Here is a 23,246-nt window from a genome sequence, read left to right on the forward strand (position 1 = left end):
AAAAAGTCTATCTAATTCAAACAGCAACTAATTATATACTGCAGCTCAATATTAATTCTAATATAAAACCACTAATTTTCCATTTGTTTTAATATTTAAAATAGTTACAAACTGGTTACTTCACTCAGATTACAGTAAAATTTCAACTTACTTGAAAGTCAGCAGATGACAAATGAAATGACCATACTTCATCACAAAAGTCTAACTGGTGATTTTAAAAAGCAGGGCAAAGACCGGGCGCGGTGGCTCACGCCTGTAATCCCAACACTTCAGGAGACTGGAGTGGGTGGATCGGGAGGTCAAGAGATCAAGACTACCCTGGCCAACATGGTAAAACCTCATCTCTACTAAACATACAAAAATCAGCTGAGCATGGTGGCGCATGCCTGTAGTCCCAGCTACTTGGGAGGCTGAGGTTGCAGTGAGCCAAGATCGTGCCACTGCACTCCAGCCTTGGTGACAGAGCAAGACTTCATCTCAAAAAAAAAAAAAAAAAAAAAAAAAAAGCAGGGCAGGGAATTACTCCAAAGTGTGTCCCTTGCTTTTTACTTCACAATACGGTAGATTATGCCAAATAAAAGTGCTCTAAGGTTCTAAAAAGCGTCAGATGAGGCTGCTTGAACAGGTGGTTCTGTATACCTGGCCAGAACCCTGCAGAGAGACACAGGTAATGTGGGGGTTCATACTGGAGGAGATGAGATGCAAATGGCAGCATACCAGACCTAGAAACAGACGGCAGGCCAGCTGATTAAAAACCAGGTCATGAGATGCACTCAGGAATATGTAAGGACAAAAGGCGAAAACAATCTGTGGTAAATTGAGGGTCAACTCTGGGGGTCTGCTTGTTTAAAACTGGCTCGAAGGGTTCCTTCCTTTAATAAATACTTGGTAAATGAACAACAAATGAACCTTAAGCTTCTGCTGTAAAATCTCCAGTCTGAGAGCACACTATTATCTACCTTAACTGAGTAAGGAATGTATGTATGATCACCAGTGACATCATCTTTGAGCAAACACAGGTACAGGCTGAACAAGTGATGCAGGAGTCCCTGGAGTAGCCCAGCACAGGGGTTAGTCCTGCCCGTGGTTCTTGGGCAGATGTTATCTCCTCAGAGTCCCTCCTGCTACATCAGTAACAAGGCCTGTAAAGCCTGTGCCCACTGTCTGCAACTAGATTTAGCTACAAATTATAAGACACACACAAGTATTTGTTGAATGCTACTCCATTTTCATCTCCTCTTTTGTTTTTTAACTGGGCGCGGTGGCTCAAGCCTGTAATCCCAGCACTTTGGGAGGCCGAGACGGGCGGATCACGAGGTCAAAAGATCGAGACCATCCTGGCTAACACGGTGAAACCCCGTCTCTACTAAAAAATACAAGAAGTAGCCGGGCGAGGTGGCGGGCGCCTGTAGTCCCAGTTACTCGGGAGGCTGAGGCAGGAGAATGGCGTAAACCCGGGAGGCGGAGCTTGCAGTGAGCTGAGATCCGGCCACTGCACTCCAGCCTGGGCGACAGAGCGAGACTCCGTTTCAAAAAAATAAATAAATAAATAAATAAATAAAGAATCAGCTGGTGGTAGGAACAGTAAGACAGTAACACAGTAGATTCCGAATGCTGCAGCTGAAGTTATATTGGACATCTGCCATACTGTAAACAATACGGTATTCTTACTAAGGTGATCTTTAAGTCATGTAACTTTTTAGATTTTCTTGGATAGCCGGGTGCAGTGGCTCATGCCAGTAATCCCAGCACTTTGGGAGGCCGAGGCAAGAGGATCACTTGAGGTCAGGGGTTCAAGACCAGCCTGGCCAACATGGTGAAACTCCATCTCTACTAAAAATACAAAAATTAGCTGGGCGTGGTGGTGCATGCCTGTAATCCCAGCTACTTGGAAGGCTGAGGTAGGACAATCGCTTGAATCCCGGAGGCAGAAGTTGCAATGAGCCGAGATCGTGCCACTGCAGCCTAGCCTGGGCAACAGAGCGAGACCCTGTCGTTTAAAAAAAAAAAAAAAAAAAAAAAAAAAGATTTTCTTGGAGATCACCCTGATGACTCAAATCTAAAGTAAAGGAAGAAAGCACGCTACCTATAACTACTTAAATGAAGACACATGGTGTGTCTACTAGGTGCTTGGAAGGTTGTGATGAAATGAAACTAATCTGTAAAAGGAATTACCATCTAATACTTACTAGCAAATAAACACTTTTCATTCTTTTCATTGTTCCCAATGTCCAATAAAAATTAGACAGACATTTGCTGAATGAATGCCTGGGGTGCTGTAATATGTACAATGTCAACATTTGAGGTTTCCTGTCCCACAAGATAAAAGGCAGCACAGGTTATATACAGGGTAAGAAAGACCCAGGTCAAATCCTGGCTCTGTCTCAAAATAAAATGAGTTGGTCTAGCAGTGCATGGCACACAGTCAGCACTGTATGACTATGTTATCTTTAGCAACGCCCTGACCTTCCCAAGAATTAGTTCTCACCAATAAAGCCAGGTTATCACCTAACTGAGAAAACACCACCACAGTAGGTACTCCTCCTCCCTCCTTTCCTCACAGAATGTTCTGGACTAGAATTTACTCAGAATATAGCCATCTGCACAAGCAATGCTGTTGACAGACCTTGTCTCTTACTGTATTCCTGCTCTACATAATGCTCAGCTTTTGTTTTCTTTAATCAAGGTACATGGATGTCTCCCATACTTTTCAGAATCTCTGAGGCTATTCCCTTCCCACCACCTACCCTGTTCCTTTACAGAGTTATACCCGTAGCTGCTGGTAGGACAGCAATGAAAATGAAAAGTGCACTTTTCAAAACCTCCCACGTGGTTTCCTTAAGTGAAGCAAAAAAAAGCTTTCAACCTTAAGTGAAGCAAAAATAAGCTTTTCTTATTTCAAGAAAATAAAATGTGTTCCCAGCTACCCTCATAAAAAAACAAAAGATAAGCAGATGCTTAAAAGTCAGTGGATAGAAGATGAAACAGGAAGGAAGAGGAGCAGGAGAAATACAAACTACCTACAAAAAACTGCTCTTACACAAAGAAAACAGGGATCCATGGGGATTTCTCCAACTCTGGCAACAACAATCTTAATTCTGCCCCTTATTGATTAAAAATTCACCAATCTGGAAGTGAGGAGCCACTGAGGGCAGGAACTCATGAAGTAAACGCTGATCAGAACAATGAGCAAAATCCATGCTGCTTAAGAAAATGCCAGCACCTTTCCACCAGCCCGGGCATCTGCACCCATCACCCTTCCCCAATGTTGACAGGGTGCGCAAAGTGGGCCTGCCTTGTGCAACTTGGCTGACATTCCAATCTGTCGGTCAGAAGCAGAAGAATCCATCCACTGTTATAACCATTATGGAGAGCACAGATGAATGAGTTATGGGCTTCCTCATAACATCACTTAAAGACAGAATGTGAAATCCTCATTCTTCAAGAAAGTTGACAAAATTCCAAAAGCCTAATCAAGCATTTGCTGAATTAAACTTACTATGTACAAAGCACTGTATTAAATAGCAAGCCAAAATAAAAAGCAAAAATGAACCGATTTCCCACAGTAGCTTGAGACAACACACAGGTAACAGAAGAGAACAAATACAGAAATAACAACACAGATGTAGGACAGTATGGGAATGCCAAGTAATCAGCAGATGATGATCATGACCAATGAAGGAACGCTTCCTGAAGGTTCAGCAGCCATTCTGATAAGCAGAAACAACAGCTAACATCTGAGAATGTATTATGTATGAGCCATTGTTTTAAGGTCTTTACAATGATTTTTTAAAATCTTCTCTGATAGTTCCATTATAACTCTCATTCACAAACGAAGAAACTGAGGCTCACAGAAGTAATTTGGTTAGGGTCACACAGCTGGTAAATATCAGGTAAGGTATAAGGTTTACGACCTCTACGCACGGCTGGGCACAGGGGCTCACACCTGTAATCCCAGCACTTTGGGAGGCTGAGGTGGGCAGATCACAAGGTCAGGAGTTTGAGACCAGCCTGGCCAACACGGTGAAACCCCGTCTCTACTAAAAAAAAAAAAAATTAGCTGGGCATGGTGGCTTGTGCCTGTAATCTCAGCTGCTCGGGAGGCTGAGACAGGAGAATTACTTGAACCAGGGAGGCAGAGGTTGCAGTGAGCCAAGATCGCACCACTGCACTCCAGCCTGGGCAACAGAGCAAGACTCCCATCTCCAAACAAAACAAACAAACAAAAACCTCTATGCACAATCCTTCCCTCCTTCCCTCCCTTCCTTCTTTTAAAAAAGACCAGCCGGGTGCAGCAGTGAGAAGCAGGAAAAGAGTAGAACAAGGAGTTCCATCTGCAATTGTGAACAATCAGTTGAGATAACTCACTACCTTCGGACCAGCCAACACAGTTCTATCTCTTAAGGACAGAAGACAGAGGCAGAAGAGCTCTTCAGATTAGAACAGCCTCCTTGGTACAGGGAACTAAGGCTAATCAACATACTGTATCTAGCTTGAATGAAGTTAACAGAACTGTGGGTGATGAAGTGATGGAAAGCAGGGGTAAAAAACAAATGGATGCTAAACTTTACTTGTTTCTATATTCATTTTAATTCAATGAACTAAATGCCCTAGTACCCTCAGTAAGTCTCAAGTGCAAAAGAAGGGAGGAATGCAGATGACAATTGCCACAGTAACCTTAACTCACCCTTCCCTCCCGCTAGATACTGCAGATATTCAGAACACCGCGTGATCTTGCATATTCTATGCAGAGCAATAGGCTGGCACCATACAGTGGGCTGATGACAAGGCTTATAGCCTTCTCAGAGCTTTTTTAAAAAAATATTTTTGAAACACTTGCTGTAGCATTAGGTACCACAGAGGAAACATTACATCAATTTCTCTCTCATCACTCAACTGAACATGCCAAAATTCTCTTTAAAAATATAGTAACAAATACTGTGGCATCTTTTATTATTAAAATAAGAAATGAGTTATTACAACTCGCTGAGAATCAGAGTTTAAATATTTAAGTAAAGCAACTGTGCCACCTGGTGGGCACAGACATTACTACAGTAAACATCTGAATGCTCCCTCTCTGGGGTGGAAACAGCACAAAAAGTCAAGCCAGAGATTCTGCCTGAGGATTTCATCAATCAGTCCTTCCAAGTAGGTAAAAAATGTACTTTCTTTATAAAAATGCTATTTCTTGGCCAGGTGCGATGGCTTACCCCTGTAATCCCAGCACTTTGGGAGGCCGAGGCAGGCAGATCATGAAGTCAGGAGATCGAGACCATCCTGGCTAACACAGTGAAACCCCATCTCTACTAAAAATAAAAATATATATTTTTTTAAATTAGCCGGGCGTGATGGCGGGTGCCTGTAGTCCCAGTCACTAGGGAGGCTGAGGCAGGAGAATAGCGTGAATCCGGGAGGCGGAGCTTGCCGTGAGCTGAGACTGTGCCACTGCACTCCAGCCTGGGCGACAGAGCGAGACTCCGTCTCAAAAAAAAAAAAAAAAAAAAAGGTATTTCTTAGTGGGAATTTGTTAAAATCCCACTTTACTGAATAAGTCAGTCCCCAACGCCAACTCCCAGAGAAGTGACTTGTCTGAAGCTTGTTTTGGCAGAGTCACCAGTAGTTGCTGGTAGGGCAGCGATGAAAATGAAAAGTGCACTTTTCAAGACCTCCCACATGGTTTCCTTAAGTGAAACAAAAGTAAGTTTTTAACCTTAGAAAATTAAATGTGCTCCAGCTACCCTCATACAAAACAAAAGACTGGCCAGATGCAGTGGCTCATGCCTATACCCTGTAATCCCAGCACTCTGATAAGCCAAGATGGGAGGATTACTTGAGCCCAGGAGTTTGAGATCAGCTCGGGCAACATAGTGAGCCTCCATTTCTTAAGATTTAAACAAAAAACAAAAAAAACCTAAATGCTTAAGGTGATGGATAAAAGATAAAAGATGAAACAGGAAGCAGATTAACAGAAATACAAGCTACCTGCATCAAATTGCTCCAAACAAAGAAGGGGACCCACGGGGACTTTTCCCCAACTTTCTATCTCTGGCAGCAATAATCTTAATTCTGTTCATTAAAGATGAAAGAGAGTCTGTGTTACAGGAAGGCTCGGTGGGTTCTTTAGCTCTGAAAAAGAAGCTAAACCCCATTGTGAGATAGAGTATGAGAAGGTGGGCTCTCCTGGCCTGTGAGAGGGAGTTGGGAGGGGCAGGCTCTCCCACTGTTAAGTCCTACCATTTGCAATGTGGAGGGTTTTCTATTCTTCATCCAACAGAGTAGCCTTCAACAAGAACTGCTATATAAACAAGATATTTAACAGCTTTCAATGTAGGTCGCAGCAAAGTTATCTTTTATAAAATACATTGTTTATGTTGAAATTACTCTCCACTGATTTAACAAATATTTCAGGCCTACTGTGTGTCTGGTGCTGCTTCGATAGCTGTGATTAAAATAGACAATCTCTGCCCTTACGGAACTCGCATGCCTGACTGGGGAGAGAGAAACAGTCACACAAATAATAAATTCCAATTGTTGTAAGTGCCCGCGAAAAAGAACTATGAATGCACATAATTGAGGAACCTGATCTGCAGAATCAAGGAGGGCTTTCTTTTCAACCGGCGAGAGGACATTATAAATTCCTGTGTACTTGTGTTATTTATAGTAGGAAAAAAGAAGAAAATCTAAATGTTCAAGAATGAGATGTGGGACAGGAGCAGAAGCTTACGCCTGTAATCGCAACACTTTGGGAGGCTGAGGTAGGTTGACCACTTGAGGTCAGAAATTCAAGACCAGCTTGGCCAACACGGTGAAACTCCAACTCTACTAAAAATACAAAAATTGCCAGGCGTGCTGGTACATGCCTGTAATTCCAGCTACTTGGGAGGCTGAGGTACAAGAATTAATGGAACCCAGCCGGGCGCGGTGGCTCACGCCTGTAATCCCAGCACTTTGGGAGGCCGAGACGGGCGGATCACGAGGTCAGGAGATCGAGACCAGCCTGGCTAACACAGTGAAACCCTGTGTCTACTAAAAAAAAAAAAAAAAATACAAAAAACTAGCCGGGCGAGGTGGCGGGTGCCTGTAGTCCCTGCTACTCGGGAGGCTGAGGCAGGAGAATGGCGTGAACCCAGGAGGCGGAGCTTGCAGTGAGCTGAGATCTGGCCACTGCACTCCAGCCTGGGCGACAGAGTGAGACTCCGTCTCAAAAAAAATAAAAATAAAAATAAAAATAATTAATGGAACCTGGGAGGCGGAGGTTGCAATGGGCTGAGACCATGTCACTGCACTCCAGCCTGTGCTACAGAGCAAGACTGTCTCAAAAAAAGAAAACGAAAAAAGAAAAAGAAAAAGGAGAAAGCTTCTCACTACTGCACCCTGCTGGTCTTTTTTAAAAGAAGGAAAAGAAAAGAAAGAGAGAGAGAGAGAGAGAGGAAGAAGAAGAAGAGAGAGAGAGAGAAAGAGAGAGAGAGAGAGAGAAAGAGAGATGTGGGTGAATAAATTATGCTACAAGATGGGATATTATTCAGGATCAAAACTCGGTTTACTTTTTAATTGCAGGAAAATTAAAGTTGAAAACCGTTACACAGAAGATGTAACCATTTGTGCTTAAAATCAGAGTGCATATAAGCATACAGAAAAGATCCAGAAGCAAACTTTAATAGTGGTTATGTCCACACGGTGGGGTAAGTTAGAGGCTATTTTTAATAATAAAAATAAGCGTGTGTGTGTGTGTGTGTGTGCGTGCGTGTGTGTGTGTGTGTGTGTGTAACTCTTTCCTGAATTACTTGAGAGTAGCTTTCATATATTATGACTCTTAAACCTTCAGCAAGTGTTTTCTAAGGGTTCGTATACTGTCCTACATAACCACAGGACAGTAAATTAAATATGGAAACAACACTTTAATCTGCATCCATAGAACAATTTGGTGAACTGATCCCAAAATGTGCTTTACATGTGCTGAAGAATTTTAAAGTAAATCCCAATTATTTCATTTCATCCCTACATATATTAATACACACCTCTTTTTAAAATGTGGGCATATTTGTTACATAACACCAATGCCATTAACACACCAAACAAAAACAGCAAAATTCCTTGGTATATGAAACTGTTATACTCACACTAGATTGGTCTAACATGTACAAGTCCAACAACAGCAATTATTGGAGCGGATGTGGAGCAAATAAACTCTGCATTTTACTGGTAGCAGTGTAAACCAGTCTGACCACTTTGAAAATAATTTGGCACTGATCTCTCAGAACTAAGCATATATATTCCAGACGGGTATCAAGAAATAGGTCCAAGAATGCTCCCAGCAGTAATATTTGTAATAGTCAAGAACTGATAATGGATGTCCACTGTCAACAGAAAGGATAAACTAAAACTGAAAAAATGAAATGTTTTTCTGTATAAAGATACAGATTAGACATTAATACGATTACAAGGTAAATTACTGTTTAATAGAAGGCTTCCACTAGTATCTAAATTCAGCTCATTCAGCTATGTTTATTCTAGTAAGTTTTGCCCATTTTAGCTAGTTCTAGAGCACTTGAAAAAATTAAAATGATAAAAATATTTTTCACACACTCAAAAGACTCATTTTAATCATACGCTTCAACCTCTTCTAGTCATATATTTTTAAAAAGCTGAAAACCAGGCCAATATAGGCTTACCCTATCACTACTGCTGCTCACACACAAGTCAAATAATTAATAAGTTGTTTTGCTTTGTTTTTTTCCCCTCAACTTTGTATTTTAGAATCGGGGGCACGTGTGCAGGTTTGTTACAAAGATACACAGCGTGATGCTGAGGTTTGGGGTACAAATGATCCATGACTCACTCAGTACAGTACTTAAGAGGTTCTTTTTTTTGGCAGGGCGCGGTGGCTCAAGCCTGTAATCCCAGCACTTTGGGAGGCCGAGACGGGCGGATCACAAGGTCAGAAGATCGAGACCATCCTGGCTAACACGGTGAAACCCCGTCTCTATTAAGAAATACAAAAAACTAGCCGGGCGAGGTGGCGGGCGCCTGTAGTCCCAGCTACTCGGGAGGCTGAGGCCGGAGAATGGCGTGAACCCGGGAGGCAGAGCTTGCAGTGAGCTGAGATCCGGCCACTGCACTCCAGCCTGGGCAACAGAGCGAGACTCCGTCTCAAAAAAAAAAAAAAAAAAAGAGGTTCTTTTTAAGCCCCTGTCCCCATCTCTCTCCCCATTCTAGGTAGTCCCTAGTGTCTTGTTGATTGGTCCCATCTTTATGGCCACGTGCACCCAATGCTTACCTCCCACTTGTAAGTGAGAATATGTGATATTTGTTTAAGTACACTTCTCCTTCACAGCGCTCAATGAACTTACTTACCAGTGCAGTTTCCCGTAGACTGTAAGCTACACTTGGGCAGGCACTTGTCAGATTGTTTGTGTATTTCGCCAGTGCCTGCCAGCGCTTGGTACACAAGCAGTTGTGCAAGTTACTGAGTAAACAAGTGATAGCCACAAGGTAAGGGACAAAGAAGGAAACGTTAGAAGATTCCAGACAACCCAAGTTACAGAGCAAATGGCAGAAAAGCCTGTATTTGCAAATCTCTATCCACAGGAATCCCGCACTCCCACCACCTTCTCATTCATTCAACAACTTATTTATCATACACCCACCACATGCCAAGAGGGGACTGACAGAACTGAACACACATACCAAGTTCCTCCACTCAGTTTTACAGTACAGTGGAGAGAGATGAGAGACATAAAATAGATAATATGATGTCAGCTGATGATAAGTAGAATGAAAGAAAGCGAGTTAAGACAGTTAGTGGTTTGTGTGGTGAAAGAAGGCTTCTCTGATATAATGAAACTTAGGCAATAACCAGAATGAACTGAGGGGGTGAGCCATGTAGACATCTAGGAGAAGAGTACTCTAGAAGAAGAGAACAGAAAAGACCCTGAGGAGGATATTTTGGGTGAGTTCAAGAGGGGAGAAGTGGGGTCAGACTGTGTAGGGCCTTGTTACTTCCAGGTTCTTTTTTTGTGTTATTATTATTTTCTTTTTTCTTTTTTTTTTAAGACAGGGTCCTGCTGTCGCTCAGGCTGGCGTGCAGTGGCACAATCACAGCTCACTGCAGCCTGGACCTCCTGGGCTCAAGTGATCCTCCCACCTCAGCCTCCCAAGAGGCTGACACTACAGGCATGCACCATCATGCCTAGTTAATTATTTTGTAAAGATGGAGTTTTGCCATGCTGCCCAGGCTATGTCAGCAGGTTATTTTGACTTTAACTTACAATGAATTGAAAAGCTATTGGGATACTTTGAATAGAGACACCTGACATTTACTATGTATCTATATGAAAGTTTAGAATTATATATGACATAACTGCACATTATTCACATTACTTGAAACTTTCATATACGATACAGTAAGTCAAACATCCTAAAGTAGAAATGAATTTTGTGTATGTCATAGGTATAGCTCTTATTCCAAGAAAGCTAAAACTTATTTTTAAAACCCTAATTTAAACTTGTCTTTTGACTCAACTTTAAATTACCTACCTCCACCATGTTACATGCAATTCTTTTCTTTAGAGTTAATAGCTAGCTTAAAAAAAAAAAAATCAGGCCAGGCACAGTGGCTCACGCCTGTAATCCCAGCAATTTGGGAGGCCAAGGCGGGCGAATCACAAGGTCAGGAGTTCGAGACCAACCTGGCCAACATGGTGAAACACTGTCTCTACTAAAAATACAAAAAATTAGCTGGGCATGGTGGCGGGTACCCATAATCCCAGCTACTAGGGAGGCTGAGGCAGGAGAATCGCTTGAACCTGCGAAGCAGAGGTTACAGTGAGCTGAGACTGTGGCACTGCACTCCAGCCCAGGCATCAGTGCGAGACTCTATCTCAGAAAAATCAGCCAGCTTGTTTTTGGCACAGCTGATGATCTCCATTTTTGTCTATTTTAACACTGAGACCCATGATTCTTACCACTGGACCAGTTTTTCCTCATCTTTATAAAATAAAAAACCCAAAATCCAAACACTTAAATAACTGCACAAACACTTACTATATATAACTTATAAAATGCATAATGCATAAACGAGCAAGACCATCTGTTTCTATGGATATCCAATAGCCAAAAGTTACCTTGCTAAATTCTACACCCAAGGCAACAGCAGCCCATCTGAGAAATTTGCTCCTTCAGGGAACTATCAACATCATTCAGTATGAGCAATTTAGTTGATTATTTATTTTTTAAAAAGCAAACTATAAACAACAGACAAGGCTATAATTGAGTTTCCCCTCTAGTTCCACTCCCCTTCTTTTCAAGCCCTACCTTAAATAATAATAATAACAATAATAATAATAATCAAACAAAAAAAAATCCTCAGATTAATCTATCCTTTTTATTAAGACTCTTGGGCCACAGTTTTGCGTTATATTTGACCACACGTGCCTGGGTAAACTTTTTGTGTTCCGTACGTCAGTAAAAGGAACCAGAATGGGCCTACAATCTGGCCTAAACTCCACATATATATATACATATTTTTTTGGGACGGAGTCTCGCTCTGTCACCCAGGCTGGAGTGCAGTGGCCGGATCTCAGCTCACTGCAAGCTCCGCCTCCCGGGTTTGCACCATTCTCCTGCCTCAGCCTCTCGAGTAGCTGGGACTACAGGCGCCCGCCACCACGCCCGGCTAGTTTTCTGTATTTTTTAGTAGAGACAGGGTTTCACTGTGTTAGCCAGGATGGTCCTGATCTCCTGACCTCGTGATCTGCCCGTCTCGGCCTCCCAAAGTGCTGGAATTACAGGCTTGAGCCACTGCGCCCGGCCTCCACATATACTTTAAACTCTAATATGCTCACTTTGTTAACGTTCAGCTGCTTCTCTAGACGAACGAAGTCCAAACTTGAAGTAGGTCTACATGTAAGCACAGAGACAAGAGGGGACTGCCAAAAGTACAATGCACAACGAAGGGGTGTCCGTGTGAAGGCAAGAGGTGGTATCCTAAAGCCGGTGGGTAGGGCTGAGCAAGGTGGGCATTTAGGGTGCAGACCAATCGGAATGAGGATGGAGTCTCCAAAGGTGGGCAGCGTGGAATGGAGTAAAGAGGATGTGCAGACATGGGGTATAGAATCCATGCAAAGGGTAGCTGCACAATATCACAACGGGGACTGAGGAGAGATGATATTGTATCACAGCAACAGACTGCCTCATAGGGGTTCAACAGAAACATGTGGAGTAAATGATGGAACAGTGCGCCTATACTTAACGGCATTTAATAGTCTTTAAAGACACGTTAAAGGCTGCCTGAACCAGTCACTAAGCCCACAACCCTATGGTCTCCATCTCTTTGGGGCAAGTTGAGATGCTCCTGACTTGACTTTCTGAATTTTCATCATGCCTCCTTTTAAGAGCACTGACCTGGTTAGGCAATCAACTTCTCTGACTTGGAATTGTATCAACAGCTTACTACCACCAATAAACCTCTTCTCTACTCTTCTCTAAACCACAGGACTGTCAAGAGCTTTTTAGTGTAAATCATATCACTTCTAGCTAAAAAACCTTCAAGGGATCCTCCAAACCTTTAAGAAGCTGGCCTGCTTTTCCAGTTTCATTTCTCTATGCCCCAGGGACACCACTTGTCAGAGTCAGGCAAATCTCCAAAATTAAGCACTGGATTTCCTCTGCACATCTTCACACCTTTAAAAATGAAAATGCTGGCTGGGTGCGGTAATTTCAACACTTTGGGAGGCTGAGGCAGGCGGATCACTTGAGGTCAGGAGTTCAAGACCAGCCTGGCCAACGTGGTGAAACCCTGTCTCTACTAAAAATGCAAAATTAGCTGGGTGTGGTGGCGCATGCGCATGTAATCCCAGCTACTCCGGAGGCTGAGGCAGAACTGCTTGAACTCAGGAGGCAGAGGTTGCAGTGAGCCAAGATCGCGCCACCGTACTCCAGCCTGGGCAACAGAGCGAGACTCCATCTCAAAAAAAAAAAAAAAAAAAAAGGAAATGCTATCATTTCCTCTGTTTAGGGTGCACTTATGCCCCTTGGTCCAGCCAGCAAACTCACTCACGCTTCCACATTTCAATCAAATGTCAACCATCTTCAACTCTTTATTTCTACCTAGGAAAGCCAGCACCTTCTGCTAAGTCCCAAGGGAAACATCAGAATACTGACTCAATGGTACATGGGAGATGCTTGATGTAAAAATGATGTGAGTCAACTGTACTCTTCTCCAGTAAGTGAACATTTTCCAGTTTCTCAGTCTGCCACCCTCCAGATTACACATGATGGCAATGTGTACTTCATTCACTCCTTTGTTGCTGAAATCTCAAGTAATGGTTTCATCAAGTAATTTTCCATGACCATTTAATATTTAAACTCATTGTTCTAATCTATGTTATTGGGAATTATTTACACTTTCTCAACATGAAATGTCTCTAAAGGCCACATTTTCTAGGCATATCCCATAAATTATATCTCTCATTAAATGAGTTTTACTTAGACACAGCCCAAAAAAACTAGTATAATATTAATGTTTTAAGCATTGAATTATAATTTATTAAATGAAGCAGCCTACGAAGGCAGACAGGTGTGGTAAATATAGTCTGGAGACAAGAGATCTAGCTAAAACTGGGCTACTATAGTAACTAGCTATGGGACCTTAACCATTTGACTTTACTTCTGTAGACCCCAGTGTTTTTATCTCTAAAAAGGAAGAGTTGCCCTAGGAAAACTACATATAAATTATTTGCTCACATGTTCATTTTTTCTGTCTCTCCATTAGAGTATGAGATTCCTGAACCTTTCACTCCTGGTACATTCCCAGACACAAAGCTGTTCAATTTAAAATGTAAATGAAAACTCAGAGGATAAACATGAATTCAGTATAACCTGAATTGAGATACTTTTGGACAGAACTTGTTACCACAAGTCTAAGATTCACCTAAAAGAATAAATAAAGAGCCAGGAACACTGAAAAGAATGAAGTCCAGGCACAAAGCATGTATGAGTTTAACGTAAGTGAAGGAAAAAATACAATTCAATAATTTCAGTTGCCACAACAATGTAAAAAAGAGGGGAAGACAGAAGACATCAGTCTGTTTGTAATCTGGGGATGGAAGAGGGGTTCGTAGCATGACAATATACCAGATAAACTGTGGCATGGCTAGACAGTCCACTAAAAATAAATGAACTATCAAGCCATAAAGAGACAGAGGAATCTTAAATGCGTATTGCTAAGTGAAAGAAGCCAATTTGAAAAGGCGACATACTGTATGATTCCACCTGGAAGGCATTCTATAGAAGCAGTAAAATGATCAACGGTTGCCAGGGATTAGGAGGTAGAGTGGGAGATGAACAGGTGGAGCAGAGGTTTCTTAAACCAGTGAAACTATGATAACTACATTGGTGGACAGGTCATTATACATTTATCGGAATCCACAGAACACACAACATAAGAGTAAAGCTTAATGTAAACTCTGAATTTCGAGTGATAAAAATGTGTCACTGTAGGCTGGTTGATTATAACAAACGTATCCCTTTGGTGGACCCCAGTGCAGGATGTTCACACTGGGGGAGGCTGTGGGTGTGTGGGGGCAGAAGATAAATGGGCACTCTTTGTACTTTCTGCTCAATTTTAGCTGTGAAGCTAAAATGTCTCTAAAATATAAAATCTATTTTAAACAACAAAATAAGAAATGTATTAAGGGGCAAAAATCTTCACTATTGCTTTTTTTAAAATGATGGCTTGAGCCCAGGAGTTCAAGGTTGCAGTGAGTTATGACTGTGCCACTGCACTCCAGCATGGGCAACAGAGCCAAAATCCTCTCTTAAAATGTATGTATTTTATTTTACTGATACATATTAGATGTACATATTTCCAGGGTACATGTGATAATTTGATACATTCATATAATCAAATCAGGGTAACTGGGATACCCATAATCCTACATATTTACATTTTCTCTATACTAGGAATATTCGAAATTCTTCTCTTCTAGCCCTTTTTTTTTTTTTTTTTTTTTTTTAAAGTAGAGGGGAGGTCTATGTTGCCCAGGCTGGTCTTGAACTCCTGAGTTCAAGCATCCTCACCTCCACCTCTAAGTGCTGGGACTACAGGCACATGCCACTGCACCCAGCTAACTTTTGGGACTTTTAGAGACACGGGGTTTCACCATGTTGCCCAGGCTGGTCTCAAACTCCTGAGCTCAAGTGATCCGCTGGCCTTGGCCTCTCAAAGTGCTGGGATTATAGGGGTGGGACATTGCACTCAGGCCCTCTTCTAGTTATTCTGAAATGTACAATTCAAGGCCAGGTGCAGTGGTCTGCATATGTAGTCCCAGCTACTTGGGAGGCTAAGGCAGGAGACTCTCTTGAGCCCAGGAGGTGGAGGTTGCAGTGAGCCAAGATTGCACAACTGCACTCCATCCTGGATAATAAGAATAAACCTCTGTCTCAAAAAAAAAAGAAATGTATAATTCATGAATGCTAACTAGAGTCATTTTACAGATCAGGTTTTTTTAAAAACAGAGTTAAAAAAAGAACTAAGATTCTAAATATTCATCAATAGGTAATACAGGTAATTTTGTTTAAAAAAAAGGATAAATTATGATACATCCATATTATTTACAGTTAAAAAATTAGATAACTGGAGATATACTGAGATGAAACAGTCCCAGATGTACTTATGAGCAGACTGATAACAGTTCACATTTTGTGGAAAACAATTACATATTATGCATTAAGTACTGTTTGAATTTTCTACAATAGCATTTATTTTTATAATCACAAAGTAACTTTATAAGCTTTCAGTAACCCTAAGAGGCAGAACTCTGAACAGCCACTTTGAAAAGAAAAGCAGCACAAGAAAAGCCAGGGCTCTCCAGACATCCTTATACACAATTTTTTAGTATCTGCTAGAAATATGTCCTAAATCACTTATTTCTACTTCACGTCGGAATAAATGCTGGACAACCAAGACTTCTACATTCTTCCAAAACTGAGACACCTAAATTTTCAATAGAGTAATTGTTAAACATACTGATATATCCATATGATAAATATTACACCTAGTTATTTAAAACCTTTATAAGCAGTTTTAATAACATGGGAACTGCTTAGGAAGACGATACACACATACACACACACACAGATAATCTATCATCTCACTCATATAAATACATACAAAAAAAAATTGGAAGAAATACCCCAAAGTGTTTAACGGTTATCACCACTGGGTGATGGAATAAGAGGTGAATGTTTTTTATTCTTTATACTTTCATCTATGAACTTTCAACAATATGTAAATGCTACTTTTAGGTAAGTGTTTTGTTGTTTTTGTAGTTTTGTTTATTTCCCAGTGTAGAAATGATTGCTCACTACTGATTACAAAATAATACATTTCTACAAAGCCGTCCTCATCCTGCCTTCTCTCTAGTGGACTTGGTTCACTCTAAGTGCTCCGTGTTTACTCAGTTAATAAATGGAAAGACAGATGAATTCTATAAAGTCAATCCTTTTTTACCCCATCTAAGGAAAACCCCTAGGTCCCATGCACCCCGAGGCCCTTCCACCCTAACAACTTGATTTCCCTGAAAAGTATGTCTGGAAGCCTTTCCATGACAAAGTAAATAAATCCCAATATTCCTCTTCAATTTTCATAATGTGAATGCTACCGATGAGCCCTGGCTTAGTTCATCTGTCTTCCATTGCTTGACACTGACAGGTTATTTCCACGGGTTTGCTGTGCAGACACTTGAGGTTCAGACCCTGCAGCGGCCATTGGGGGCAGGGGAGTTGGGGCCTCCGGCTCGAGTTGGGCTCTGGAGGAAGACAAGGAACCTGTTCCTAGCGCTCAGCGGGGCCCTGCGACAGCTGTGGCTGTGGCTACCGCCAGGAAAGGGACAGAGAGGCAGGATAAGGTCAGAACTGCTGGGGCTGGGGCGGAGACGGCTGCTCCCAGGTCTGGGTGCGCCCAGGCGCCTCCCCCCGTGGCCAGTCCCACCTCCGCTACTGCTCCACAGCAGGAGGGCGCAGCCCCAGCCCCCACAGGGCTAGGGACCCGTGTACGGGGAGCAGGCTGGGTGCCCCAGGATGAACTTGAAGCCCAGCACTACCAGCTTCCAGCTGTGGGAAGGGTTGGTGGCAAGAGGGACCTGGAAGCAGCACTGGGCCCGAGGGCAGAGATCAAGGATGTCTCCCTAAGGGTGGCCCTGCGTACTGGCTGCCATCTCCAGGTCAGCGGGGGCCACGTTTGCGCCCGGAACATCAGCGTGCCCCCAGAGAGCTTGACCCGAAGCATCCTCCAATTCCCAAGAGAATTGCCCCCGGTGCTTGGGCCCCCTGGGAAGCCCTGCTGGCAGGAGCAGTAGGGGCCAGCACCCCAGGCTGATCGGGGTCTGGGATCCGGGCCTGCGTCCAGACTGCCTCCACGCTGGGGCTCCTCTGGCTTTTCTTTGGTATTCCAGCTCTCCAGTTCTGAAACCAAACCTGGATTCGTGGCTCAGAAGTCCGTTTTTCTGGCCAGTTCTTCTCTGACGGTAATTCCAGGATAAAGGTCCGTTTCAAAGGCCTCAGTAAGAATTGTGTATTGACATCTGTCAAATCTGGTCCTCCTACGCCTCTGGCCTGGCTCAAGTGTGTCTCTGCCATAAGCTGAGCTCGCTGTCCACTGGGAGCCTCAGTGGACAGGTTAGTTTTTTTAACGTTTAAAGTTTTAACCAACTTTAACAATTAACAATTGTTTAAACAATTGTAATCAGGGCTTACAATAAAACTGTAAATTTATTTTATAGGCAATATCACTGTTTAAAAACCAATTAACTTTCCATATTCTGCTCTTTTCTTCTGTGTCTATGAAAAATAATATTAAAATTAAATTCTGACTCCAAAGACTCCAATAAGTAATACAACAGGAAAAGTGACTAATAAACTTTAAACTGTAATAACAGAGAGATAGTGGCTAACAGGCTGAATGAACACAGCCTGAGAAATAAGTGAGATTATGACCCACGAGTGAAGCATCAGCAAACCTGGATACTACCTGTGGTTCCACCACTCACTATCTGTGCTACTTTTACAACCCACTGACTCTTTGAACTATGGGATGCCATCTGTAAAACAGAGACAAAATCTTCCTGTTACTATGAACATTGAATGATATAGGAGTATGAAAAGCATTTTAGTACAATGCTGGCATAAAGGTTCAAAAAATGCTCAGTATTCTTATATTCAGTTCCGAGTACAATTTAAGATGGACATTGTGACCAACTGAAACACACTTAGGAGGACAACAGGAGATGAAAAGAGACCCCAAAATAAAACCATCGGAAATGGCACCTGAAGCAACTAGCTTGGACTCAGACAGTAAAGGAGATACAATGACTGAACATTTAAAGGACACATATGGAAGCAAAGTTATTTAGCGAAGTTCACGAAAACAAAGCTTTTACAAAGGGAGGCAGATTTTCAGTGCTCTGTAAGAAAGAACATGTTCAAAAATGGAATAGATCGCAGGGTGCAGTGGCTCACGCCTGTAATCCCAACACTTCAGGAGGCCGAGGTAGGTGGATCACCTGAAGTCAGGAGCTTCAGACCAGCCTGGCCAACATGGCAAAAACCCATCTCTACTAAAAATACAAAAATTAGCTGGGTGTGGTAACGGGCACCTATAATCTCTGCTATTCAGGAGGCTGGGGCTGGAGAATCACTTGAACCCAGGAGGCAGAGTGCAGTGAGCCCAGATCGTGCCACTGCACTCCAGCTTGGGCAACAGAGCAAGACTCCATCTCAAAAAACAATAATAAATTTTAAAACTCTTCAAATTATTTATCTTAAAATATAGAAGAAATATAATACATATAGAAACTTTTAGCTTCAAAGGTACCTTTAAAATCTTACATTAAACAAGAAAAGTAGAAAAAAAAGTGCTCTAAGACTTACACTTTGCTTCTGACAGATTTTGATTGGGTGACCAGACCAACATGCCAAGATTGTCCCGTTCTTGACTGCGTCTTGCCAGTTTGGCTTGAGAGAAAGAAAAAAGAAAAATCTCATTAAAATTTAACACATCTAATAAGCAATAAGTAACAATACATTTTAATGTATTGTTGAATACACCCACCTTTTACCTGTATCTGTACCAATGGGACCACACACTTAACCTCAGAGTGAGGATGGAGATGGGGGAGGCGACAGAGTCTGCTGAAACATTTCTACTTGCAAGTCCTTTCCTACTTTTACTCATTTTACAGTATGCTGCTCTGCTTTTAGACATGAGACATCCAAAAAGAAATCCACACATGCCAAGGTGCTCAAAGGTTCTTTTAAAATGTTAATTCTTCACGTGTGCTTGCAGCACCCTTACCCTTCTCTGCCTGAGTAACCTTTTAGTGACTTGGCAATAGAAATTCCAAAATTCTTTTAACAGCATTATTAAAGAATAACCATTTAAAAAGTTTAACCTGAAAGTAAACTTCTAAAATGCATACTAATTCTTAAAAATCTGTGATGCAAAATAGTAGGCCAAAACGTTTAAAAGTGCCAAGGGTGGAGCTCACATGTATTAGTGAATTAACCGCAAGCAACTGTCATCTACTACAATACACATACCTAAAACATTATCTTCACAAGGCAAAGACTCAAGAAACAGGAGGTTCAGTGACCATACCTTCACAATGCTTAGGCCCAAACTTATTCATTCTAAAGGTTAATTTTGGCCACTTTTTTTCCTTTAAATAAACTACTCTGAAAATATGATGAAAGTTATGGAACCTAAACTCTAAGGGGAAAAATGCAACTAAATATAACATACAACCTACTATAAACAAAAATCTAGGAAACCCACAGTCTGGTTAACGAATTTCATCTTTTATGATACCGCCAGATCTTCCATCTTTAATTTTGTCTACCAATGTGTTCTAGGTTTTATAAAGAGGAAATTTTACATTTTTAGTAAAATCTGAGAGGCAGTTACTTTAAAGAACCATAACAGAATAGTGAAAAGGACCCAAAGTGTGAACAGTATGAATTAGGTAAAATTAAAAGTTGAATTTATGTTGCAGATGGGAAGAGGATGTAGATGAGAAAGAAATATGACAAAAAAGATGTAGTGACCGTCTTTGAGTTTACCCTTTTTTGAGACAGAGTCTTAGTCACCCAGGCTCAGCTCACTGCAACCTCTGCCTCCCGGGTTCAAGTGATTCTCCTGCCTCAGCCTCTCGAGTAGCTGGGACTATAGGCGTGCACCACCACACCCAACTAATTTTTTATTTTTAGTAGAGATGGAGGTTTCACCATATTGGCCAGGCTGGTCTCGAACTCCTGACCTCATGATCTGCCCACCTTGGCCTCCCAAAGTGCTGGGGTTACAGGTGTGAGTCACTGCGCCCAGCACAAGTATACCTTTTTTTTTTTTTTTGAGACGGAGTCTCACTCTGTCATCCAGGCTGGAGTGCAGTGGCTGGATCTCAGCTCACTGCAAGCTCCACCTCCCGGATTTACGCCATTCTCCTGCCTCAGCCTCCCAAGTAGCTGGGACTACAGGCGCCCGCCACCTCGCCCGGCTAGTTTTTTGTATTTTTTAGTAGAGACAGGGTTTCACCGTGTTAGCCAGGATGGTCTCGATCTCCTGACCTCGTGATCCGCCCGTCTCGGTCTCCCAAAGTGCTGGGATTATAGGCTTGAGCCACCGCGCCCGGCCTACCTTTTTTTACAGATATATACATAGTTCTGACTTTCAGAACAATGCTAATGCTACACATAACCTAAAACAAAAGTCATCAAAAGTATGTGTGGGGAGGGACCCCCAACGGAATACAAAGACAAATGAGTCCTGCTATATTTCCAATAGAAGTCTAAAGTACAACAAAAATAAAGGTATCCACAGTGGAAAGGTACAATCAAAACTGCATGACTGTCTGTGTAGAAAATCTACATTTTGTAGAATCTACAAAATGGCACTAGAATAAATGAGTTTAGTAAGGTTGTAAGAAATAATATTAATAGTAAAATCAATTCTATTTATATATACCAGCAATTAAAAAATCAAAATTAAAGATCATTAGCATCAAATATGAAATAACTTAGGGATAAAGTAAGATGTGTACATTGAAAACTATAAAACACTGCTGAGAGAAACTAAAGATGATCTAAGAAAATGAAGAAATATATCATAGATATAGACTCATTATTAAGAAGGCATTATTCCCAAACTGCTCTAAAGATTCAATGCAACCCCAATCAAAACTGTAGCACATTCTTTTGCAGTAATTGATAAATATTCTACAATTCATAAAGAAAGGCAAGGTAACTGAGACAGTCAACGCATTTTGAAAAAGAGCAAAGTTGGAAGATTTACACTATCTAAATCAAGACTAATTATAAAAAATCAGTAATCAAAAATGTATGGTATTGGCATAATGATAGAGAAATAGGCCGGGCGCGGTGGCTCACACCTGTAATCCCAGCACTTTGGGAGACCGAGGTGGGTGGATCACGAGGTCAGGGGATCGAGACCATCCTGGCTAACACAGTGAAACCCCGTCTCTACTAAAAATACAAAAAATTAGCCGGGGGTCATGGTGGGCTCCTTAGTACCAGCTACTCGGGAGGCTGAGGCAGGAGAATGGCGTGAACCTGGGAGGCGGAGCTTGCAGTGAACTGAGATCGCGCCACTGCACTCCAGCCTGGGAGGCAGAGTGAGACTCCGTCTCAAAAAAAAAAGAGAGAGAGAGAAATAAATGGAATAGAATCCAAAAACAGAACCACACATACAGGATCAAATGATTTTCCATAAAGGCATGAAGGCAAAACCAAACCAAAAATAATAATCTTTTCAACAAATGATGCAGGAACAAATGAATATTCACATGCAAAAAGAAAACATTTTTTTTTTTTTTTTTTTTTTTGATATGGAGACGGAGTCTCGCTGTGTCTCCCAGGCTAGAGTGCAGTGGCGTGATCTCCTCACTGCAAGCTCCGCCTCCCGGGTTCACGCCATTCTCCCGCCTCAGCCTCCCAAGTAGCTGAGACTACAGGCGCCCGCCACCACGCCCGGCTAGTTTTTTGTATTTTTAGTAGAGACGGGGTTTCACCATGTTAGCCAGGATAGTCTCGATCTCCTGACCTCGTGATCCACCCGCCTCGGCCTCCCAAAGTGCTGGGATTACAGGCTTGAGCCACCGCGCCCGGCCAAGAAAACATTTTTTAAAAAATTAATTTGGATCCATACCTCAAAATTATCTCAAAACAGACGACAGAACTAAATGTAAAACTCAAAAATTATAGAATTTCTAGAGAAAAACACACGGAAATCTTTTTGACCCTGGGGTGGGAAAAGACATCTTAGATACAATACCAAAAGCACAATCCACCAAACATTTTTTAATGGTATATTATACTTAAGTAAAATTTTAAAACTTTTACTCTGCAAAAGGCACTGTTGAGATACACTGCAGACTGTAAGAAAATATTTGCATATCGCAAATGCAACAAAGGACTTGTATCCAGAATACATAAAGAACTTTCAAAGTCAACAATAAGGAAAATGACACAATTTTTTTTTTAAAAAAGGACAAACGATTTGAACAGTCACTTCACTAAAGTAGATATAAAGGTGGCATATTAGATGAAAAAATGCTCTACATCTTTAGCCATTAGAAAAATGTGAATTAAAGCCATGATGAGAAACCATGATTTACCTGTTAGGCTGTCTAAAATAAAAGGCATCAACAATACAAAGAGCTGACAAGAACGGGAACAACTGAAATTCTCATACACTACTGGTGTAAATGCAAAATTATAAAGCCATTCTGGGAAAATTTTGCAGTTTTTTACAAAGACATAATTATAGTTACCAAATGACTGATCTAGCAACCCCACTGTTCAGCCATATACCCTACAGAATTAGCATTATGTTCACAGCAAAACCTGCACACAGGCTGGGAGCAGTGACTCACACCTGTAATCCCAGCACTTTGGGAGGCTGAGGCGGGTGGATCACCTGAGGTCAGGAGACCAGCCTGACCAATATTGTCAAATCCCATCTCTACTACAAATACAAAAATTAGCCAGGCATGGTGGTGTGTGCCTGTAGACTCAGCCACTCGGGAGTCTGAGGCAGGAGAAATGCTTGAACCCCGGAGGTGGAGGTTGCAGTGAGCCAAGATCGCGCCACTGCACTCCAGCCTGGGCGCCAGAGCGAGACTCAGTGCCAAAAACAAAAAAACAAAACAAAACAAAAAAAACCATCCGGCACACAC

The 23,246-nt window shown here is 41.9% G+C and overlaps 1 protein-coding gene across 2 annotated transcripts in view; it reads right to left on the reverse strand.

Annotated features, from left to right (window-relative positions):
* RCOR1 (REST corepressor 1) overlaps positions 1–23,246 on the reverse strand; it is a 134,026-nt gene that overhangs the window by 33,684 nt on the left and 77,096 nt on the right. For both annotated transcript variants that reach the window (XM_017961556.3, XM_017961555.3), the window contains exon 3: positions 18,928–19,011. In XM_017961556.3, the coding sequence (XP_017817045.1) occupies positions 18,928–19,011 (84 nt within the window). The remainder of the gene's footprint in view (positions 1–18,927; positions 19,012–23,246) is intronic.

This window comes from Papio anubis, chromosome 7, assembly GCF_008728515.1.
Source record: "Papio anubis isolate 15944 chromosome 7, Panubis1.0, whole genome shotgun sequence".
Classification (NCBI taxonomy): Eukaryota; Metazoa; Chordata; class Mammalia; order Primates; family Cercopithecidae; genus Papio; species Papio anubis.